Source organism: Phalaenopsis equestris, unplaced genomic scaffold (assembly GCF_001263595.1).
Source record: "Phalaenopsis equestris unplaced genomic scaffold, ASM126359v1 Scaffold000297, whole genome shotgun sequence".
NCBI classification, from domain to species: Eukaryota; Viridiplantae; Streptophyta; class Magnoliopsida; order Asparagales; family Orchidaceae; genus Phalaenopsis; species Phalaenopsis equestris.
The window spans coordinates 357,679-366,691 of NW_018164739.1; the positions used below are offsets into that span (position 1 = coordinate 357,679).

The 9,013-nt window shown below is 35.0% G+C and overlaps 1 protein-coding gene across 4 annotated transcripts in view; it reads right to left on the reverse strand.

Moving 5' to 3' along the window:
• Positions 1–9,013, reverse strand: part of LOC110025252 — a 12,200-nt gene extending 3,187 nt beyond the window's left edge. Inside the window, exons 1-4 of one of the 4 annotated variants that reach the window (XM_020725620.1) lie at positions 6,796–9,013; positions 6,509–6,610; positions 6,171–6,425; positions 4,807–5,266 (exon numbers count right to left, since the gene is read on the reverse strand). In XM_020725620.1, coding sequence (XP_020581279.1) covers positions 6,607–6,610; positions 6,796–8,795 — 2,004 coding nt within the window. In that variant the 5' untranslated portion in view covers positions 8,796–9,013 and the 3' untranslated portion in view covers positions 4,807–5,266; positions 6,171–6,425; positions 6,509–6,606. Of the gene's footprint in view, positions 1–4,806; positions 5,267–6,021; positions 6,426–6,508; positions 6,611–6,795 lie in introns of those variants that run through there. The other 3 variants (XM_020725619.1, XM_020725618.1, XM_020725617.1) reach the window with 3 other exon arrangements.

Here is a 9,013-nt window from a genome sequence, read left to right on the forward strand (position 1 = left end):
TCTATTCCCTTAAAAATCCATGCAGGGAAAAGGTTCCACAGCTCTTTAATCCATGCTATTACAAAAATTGTTATTTTTATGTTGCATTGCTCCTTCAGGATGACCTTCTCTGCTAGCCCGTTGGCTACTACCACCACCTTGGTTTAATTCTATTTTCAATGTTTCACATCACACGTCTTGTTAGTTGGCTGACTATTGTTACCACCCCTATTGCTTATTTTCCTGCCTTTGCTGTTGGGATATTGTTGCGGCCTTCCTGTTCCTGCTACAACAACAATCCTGTGTTTGAGACTTCTGTTGTTTGTATTATTTTTCCCATACAGCTTTGTTGCAAACAATTTAACAAATTCAGGGGTAGAATGGGCATTTATCCAACTACAGCTCCCAATAAGTTGTTTTGAATAAGTTGTCCCAAACAGCAAGTCAAAGTAAGTTGTTTTGAATAAGCTGCCCCAAACAGCAAACCAGATTATTATGATAATATGCAGATTATCAAAATAAGTTGTTTATCAGCAGATTATAAATAATCAACAGCTGCCCCAAACAGACCCTCAAGGAACTCAGCAAGATTGAATTCAATAATCATAGTTTATTTTGAAACCTACAAACTTGCTTTATTGAATTTAGAACTAGACGATTATTTTTGAAACTCAAGAAACTCACACAACTAAATTCAGCATTTTCTAAGAACTCACCATTTTATTTTCTGAAATTCTAGGAACTCGACCAGTTGACTTTTAGAACTGACTGACTATTTTGAAACACAGAAAACTTGATAGATAAAAGTTAAGTAATTTATTTAAAAAAAATAGTAATAGTAATAATAATAATAATAATAAATATTTTATATATTATCAAATTAATTATAATTAGATAAGTTTATATTCAATTATTTAATGTTAATAAATAAATAATATATTTTAATTTTAAAATATTTAATAAAATTCTAAATAATTTTTAATTTATATAATTAGTAATTGATTGATGTTAATTTATTGATTGATAACTAGTTTAAAAAAAATTATTAATTTTTTAACTAAGTATTAATATAAATGCACCATTGTTTATACATTTTAAGGTTTTGGATACCCGTTCAATAAATCCTGATACATTTTATTAAATATATTTTTAAAGTTGTAATACAGTTTCTTAGAATTTATCAGGATTTTTTTACAACATATCAAATAGTTTTTTTTATGATTTAACCACTTCATGAATTGATAAATTCAAATTTATAAGATTTACTAAATCCTATTTAAATCAAATCCTACTTGCAACAAAATAACCCCTATATGCACTTGTAAGCACCGAAAATTTACCCTTTCTTGCTCCCTAATTCTCCCATGCCTGAAAACCACCCTTGCGATACATCTGCTCTTGGAGCTAGCAACGAAGGCAATAATAGGATTACGTGCCTTCCTCCCCTTCCGTGCGCTTCTACTCGAGATCATTGAGGATGGTAACAATCGACTTTCCCTCGTACTTCAATTTCTCCAAATCCCATAAATCCATCTCCCAATGAGATTTTGTTGAATCTTGGAGTTAAGGCAAACCAGAAGAGAAACAGACACACGGAGTGACGACTCTATATGAAATCGTCGGGTTTTCTTGGGCTGGTATTAACCTTCCCGGTTTTAAGATATCTATTAAAATCAACTATATAAAAATAATAAATAAAAAGTCGAATAATGAGAAACTTGATGGAAAATGATTGTATGTTTTATTATGTTTTGCATATTTTATGATTAGCTCTATCTTTGTTGCCTCAAAATGTTATACATGCACGTAGTAATTGTTTTTATTTGTTATTCATACTGCATGTTCAGTGTTACCCTTCCAATTTTGACTAATTAGTTTTTGTTTTTATTTATTATCATTATGGATTAAATTTCCTTTTTTTTTTTTTTTTTTTTGCATTTAGGCTTTTCTCTAAAATTTCAAAATTGTTTCATTGAATTTCAGCATGTATTGCGTTGTTTTGGTGTACCGCCTTCCGAACTCTTGGCATGACTTCGGTCATTAGAGGGTGATGGAGAACACAGGTAATGATAAATAATCAACAGCTGCCCCAAACAGACCCTCAAGGAACTCAGCAAGATTGAATTCAATAATCATAGTTTATTTTGAAACCTACAAACTTGCTTTATTGAATTTAGAACTAGACGATTATTTTTGAAACTCAAGAAACTCACACAACTAAATTCAGCATTTTCTAAGAACTCACCATTTTATTTTCTGAAATTCTATGAACTCGACCAATTAACTTTTAGAACTGACTGACTATTTTGAAACACAGAAAACTTGATAGATAAAAGTTAAGTAATTTGACATCTCTTAAGATATTTTATATCATTTCTTATGAGCTCACAAAATTTTTTTATCAATAAAAATATTACTCATAAATTATACGTGTTTCATTTTATCGAGACCGTCAATATTTGATTGAACTAAAATTGATTCTCCAAAAAATCCAATAGCACAATTTTATCTCATTAGTTAGTGGTTCAAACAACTCATCAAAATCTGAAAGATGTCTAGGAATAAAAAGTCTAGCCCGAATATTCAACTTCTCACTTTTGTGACAAGATCCATACTAAGTAATATGTGAATCCATTCTAAATAGTTAGTTTAATTTATTATCCCAACAAAGACAATAGCTCTAATGTAAGGTGAGGCCCGTTGAAGACGACAACTTAACCCAAATAAAACAAAGGAAAAAAAAAGTACAAGTCTTGCCCACTCTTGCTTACATTTGTGATTTATTCAAAATCTTGGGATTTTTGGAGGTAATTGAAATCAGAGGAATACATAATCAAAACTCATTCAATTACTAAACAATACTTTCATTTCACTTAAAAAAAAAATCAATTATAAAATACAAAATATGTGATTGTCCTAATTATCAAAACATAAATACAAAATATAAATCAAACGTCATGCATGGATGAGGGTCAACTATCTACATCACTAAGAGACTAATGCCCACCATCTCCAACATCAGTATTTTCTGTCTTTCTCGTGATTTAAATGTCTATCATCAATCTAATTGTAATAATCCTATCTCCCACCCATCGAGCAATTGTCCAATTTGGTCTGATGGCCTCACAGCTTTCTCACATCAATATAACTTCTCAAGAAATCACTCATCCTAAGAGTGCTCCCATGTGAGAACGCTTAACTTTTGGAGTTTCTAATAAAATTTCAACCATTACACCAAAAGGAGTGTCGATGTTTAAAAGTTTAACTTCATTGTTTTTAAGAGGTTTCAAAATCTCCTACACTTGATTAACCAAAATCCTCATTAGTAATCTTAACCCATAATCACACATTAGGTAAATAGATTCTCGGTGCGATCCCTACAAATTCAAAAAGTGGCCTCCACCATTTAGCACTTTATGTCATTTATGATTCAAGAGGTGGCTCACATAACGGAAGAACTTTATTTTGTACGACACTTAATTCTTATCTTCAGGTTGGTACAATGCTCTGATAAGAGTTGTAACATATCGAAGTCATACCCAACAAAATATTGTTCGCTTTCGCCGAATGACCTCACCATTTTGTCCCATTGGTGTTACCCACCTCAAGAGTACTCCCATATAAGCAAGCTTAACTTTGAAGTTTTTGATGAAATTTTAATTGTTACACCAAAAGGCCTTGATGTTTAAGGTTTAAGATCATCCTACTTAAGGAGTTGCACAAAAAAGAAGTTTAAATTGCATCAAGCATAAGTCTCTATGTTTTGGCCTATTAGCACCTCTAAACAGATAATAATGACTTTTTGAAATTTATTTACTATTTTACCCTTACACTCAATAAGGTTGATAAACTTAGCAGACTTTGAAACTTGAGATGTGCAAGAATTAATCTCGCTTCAATTTCTTCAGTATTTCTTCCAGCCCAGCATTCCATATCTGCGCTAAGTGCAATGCCTAAGCAAGTTCATTTTTTGGCTAACTCTGATTCCTTAGTGCAATGCCTAAGCAAGTTCATTTTTTGGCTAACTCTGATTCCACCAAGGAAGTCACTCAAGTTATAATCTACAAGTTCATTTTTTGGCTAACTCTGATTCCACCAAGTCACTCAAGTTATAATCTTGTTCTATAACTCGATACTTTTTTGCATTATCAAAGATTGAATATTCATTATCTTCTTATTCATATCTTTCTTATAAGAGTTCATGCCTTAGAAGACTTTTTTCTTAAGGTCTTCAATATAGTTTTTAGTTGCTTCTTTACTATAATTGATTGCTTTATGCCCATTTTTTCTTCTGCTACTTACTCAAATTTGCCTTTAATTTTGATGTTCTTTGCAATTACTACTTTGTAAGAATTGGCTAACAAAACATACTCTATCAAGATAAACTTAATCATCACATAACGGATACAAATATTCAGCAGACATGTTTTCCAAGTAACTGCGAAGATAGTTAAGAAAAATGACAAGTTCTAGATCAAAGGATACTGAATGTAACATAATTTTTAGCATCAAACGATCAATACTTGCATCAACCATGACTCTCAATTCTTATCCCAATGAATTGATGATTTCTCTCATCATCCATATAGCTCGGCTTGAGCTTACTGAAGGGATGAATATGCCATTTTCTCCTTGCATTTAGTAGCAATAATGAATTTCTGGGGTCACATTTCAACAGGAAGCTCATTAAAAGGAATCACAAGAATCATGATGGTTGAAAACGGGATATCCAACCTGGTCAAACCTCTTAATACATGGACATCAATTGCTTCCCTCGAAACAGCCTTTGCCTCCCCTAAACGAGCAAATAACACAATCCTTCCCACGATTTGCCCTAGCTGTCCGCGCTGTTTCCCGCTTCTCCTTGTTGCCTCTTCCCACCTTATTGAGAAAGGGTGGGGCATTATAGGTCGCCTCGCACTCCAGTCATTGAATCCTCACCCGTTGAGCCTTTATCCTTCACTCTCACAAAGCCCTAGCCGCCAACCTCCCTCCTTCCTTCACTGTTACTCTTCGACAATCGCCAACAGATGAACCAGCCTTGACTCCTTCCTTTACCTTGATCAAAATCATTGACTACAACTCCTCCTCTAACCTAGGGCGGCAAGTATTATCTTTCTCTTAGCTAATCATTTTTTTCTCCTCTCTCAATTTTAGTATAATAGGAAGCTATGGTTCTTATCTCTGTAAACATCTTATTGTGTTTACTCCTTTATTCTTAATTTGAAGTCGTTGTCCTCCTCATTTCAGTGTAGATAAGTTATGTTCTCCTTAACCATGGACCTACCTTCAAATTATGAAACAAGATCAAGTTTAATATTTATGACACATCATCCTATCCTTTGATTATAGTATATATTTCTGGATTGAATTTGGGTTTAGCTTATGTGTACTAAGTTGTAATATCTGAGTTAGCACTTGTATTATTAAAGAGTTTAATAATATAATGGTGCAACCATGATTAAGCCCATTTGATTGATTAAACCATCGCCATAATAGTGATTAATTTAGATCAATGGTGAGGTAGCCTAAATTAGTTAGGATAAACAAAATTTGATAACTAATTTTAATATCCCTATTTATGTGCTTATAATTAACGAGAAGTTTATAGTGCATAGGGTCTTCAGGATGTTGTAGGTTAAATCTCAATTAAACTTGGAGTTTTTATACCCATAATTTATTAAGGGATAAACATAACATTCCTCATTAAAAGCGTTATCGTTGTTATTTGCATCAGGTTCTCGGATATTTATAGAATTCAATCATGTAATTGAAATTCTACTACATGGCAGACATAATATAGATTTCCCATTTAGTTTATAAGGAAAAAATAAATTGCATGCATAACTTTATCTGAATTATTATTGCACTGATTCCTATATATTGCATTAATTTTTATAATTGCCATATTTATTTTTCCTGCATTTACCTCTACTAAATGCAGTAAGTTTTATTCATGCAAATATTATGTTTAAAAAATATCAATAACACTAGTCATATTATTCACAAAATAAAGTTGAAATTTGCAAAACTATATGCCTGGATGAAATAATGTACAAGTCAGTAAAACCTTTTTCTGATATTAGCTTGTCAGCCAGACATACCCATGGTGTGACAATTTTAAAGGAAATCACTAGATTTACTTGAGCCTTAAACTGAAATAAAATTGAAAAACAAATGACTTCTGTTACCAGAACTCAGGTCTCAGGATCAGAGCAGAAAACTGGGATATCAGTTTCCCCAATGTTAGCAGAAGAAAAAGACTTCGACGGTTCTATGGTTGATGACGGGGTTGAAAGCATCTTCTCCATATTGTAAATACATCATGGAGAATCATAGGCTCATCATGCTCTACTTCCGATCACTTGGAAGCTAAGGTTCCAAGCAAAAGCTTGTTTATTGCAGCCATTGCTGTATCAGCAAACCATTCTTCCTATGGAAGGGCCCTGCAATTAAAGCAGCAACATAAGAAATGTTGACATCATAAGATCAAAAGAAATTATATGTTTAAAGTTGAATTTACTCATACCTCTGAGGATCAATTCGTCTTTCAGAGAAGGTTTAAATTGTGTGAGTGATGATCACTGAAACTAGCTGTGATTTCAGCAATGAAGTACATGTCAAGGATTAACAGAAAAGGAAGAGATCGATGTCAAGTTAAAAAACAGTAAAAAAAAAAAAGGGTTTACATCATTTGCTAATGTATGATATTCCCAACTTTGTTGGGCATAAGTTACTACTTTCAGCCATTCATATGATTAAAGAGTACCAGACTCAAAAGCAAAAAAGTAATATAATAGCTTTGATTTTAAATACCTCTCAGAATCATCAGGCATCGACAAGGTGAATATAACAGATTGATAAGACTTATTGTTTTCCAACCATTTGGAAGCTTGCCTATTTAATGACTTAAGAAAACTTTGTTCACTTGGCTGCAACAAAACATCTAATGGCTCAAAGTCCAATTTCACCGAACCAACATCAAAAAATTCAGGATTTTCCATGAATTTTTCATCATTTGGTTTTATTTTGTATCCACCTCCTTTGTCATTCAATTCCAAATAACTCTTGGTCAACATAGTGGATTGGCTTTGATTCAAATGGTTTGAGAGAGAGCATAGTTTTAAGAAAGGAAATTTGCTAGACACCATGCTGGCTTGATGATTGTTGACTATAGTAAAATCTTCAACTTCCTGAAAATCTACTCCTTGCTCTATAGTAATTTCATTTTGTGAACGACAATCAGAATGATATTTCTGAATCTCTAATTTACCTGATAACATAAGTCTAACTAAAATAAAACCATCAGTTTCTGATCTGCATTTCAAGAGATCATTTGGTGGCACTATATAAAAACCAGCAACTCCATTATTTCTCAATAAAATCTCTTGATTAGGATGTTTCTCCATCAAAATCATCTCTCTGAGAAGATCATCGCTAGAACTCAATTGTTTACCTGACAACGAAAGTGACGACGGAAGCTCCCGTGCAAAAAATGAACTTCCAAAAGCTCCTTTGTCATTAGACCCGTAGCAAAAAAGCCTAAACTCATTTTTCCAAAATGAACCAACCAAAATCACAAAACTTGATTCAATGGCACATTTGAACTCCTTAGAAGGTCTTAACTCTGACAACCTCAACATAGAGATATATGTGGGATGCTCTAGACCATGATCCCAAGTCAATACAGGAACTAATGGTTGCCTGATATCAAAAAGTAATAATAACTTCTCAGTCATTGTAGCAAAGTGAAAATCATTATAACTTGCTATACAAAATGCTTGGAAAGCATCCTTCTCCTCCTCCATAGAAATCACCCCAAGAAAATCAGGCAATCTAACCCTTGCCAAGACTTTGGGTGCTTCACATATCCTCTTTGGCCTCAAATCTATCAGAGCAACAACAACAGAAGAAGCAACAAGAATAACCCACGGCTGCCCGCCAAATTCGCATCCTAGCCACCTCCCAGGATCAGCATTGCCCCCAATTAAAATCTTATGACTACCACCTCTTTTACTAACAAGATTAAACCAGCAAAGTTCTCCACTTTCAAGCAGCACAGCGCTCTCCTCCAAGAAATGAGAGCTCCAACAAGCATCCACCACGCAACTCAAAAACCCCTGCTTGGCCAGAGGTATCAATAAAGGCCTCATCTTTCCTTCATCGGTGTTCTGTGTTTCAACCCTAAACCAATTCACAGAATACATCGTGGTAGCCAGAAGAAAGCCCTCTATGATAGAATTATCAGTTGGTGAAGAACAGTCCGTCGGAGAAGAAATAACAGACAGCTTGAGTATCCGGTGTCGAGGGTGCTTCATTCCCTCCCTCTGCTTGAAGATATCCCCTCCAGGATCCACCACAACATCTGGTTTGAATATATCATCTTCGAAACGAAGACATAGGAATCCAATCTCGTCAGCATTATCCCCAGTTGGAAAGAAAAGTATAAGAGAAAATCCGTCGTGGCATGGAAGGGCGTGGAGGTTGTTGCGGGAAAAGGGGTCGAGGGAGTTGCTGGCAGCTGAAGCGAGCGAGGATTGGATGTCTGCAGCCAGGTTGAACAGATCGGTAATGGGGAGAAATGACTCATTGGTACCGCGGCCGAAGAAGGTTTGAATGCCGTGGGGTATAGATGCAGAGAATGATGGCGGAATAGGGAGGGCGAGTGAGGAGGAGGCGTGGAGTAAGTGGCGCTGCGGCGAAGGGTGGAAGATTAGAGGACGGAAGGCGGCATCTTGATCGCCGGAGAGAAGATTAGGTGCGTGAGGGACGCCGGCCACAGGCCAAAGGGAACGCCACTGGTCAGAAAAGTTCATGGCGATGCCTCCATAAATCCTGAGCTCCCGTAAATCCTAAAATGACGCCGATTCCAGATAAATCCGAGATTTACAAAATCCTGTGAATCGGCGGAATTAGTAAATCCGGGACGAGCCAAGAGGAAGAATGGCGCGAACGGGCTTACCTTCCTTAATTGTTTATGGTAGGAGCGGAGAGAAAGGATGAGAAAGAAAGGGAATTTCGGTGGTCTCTGACA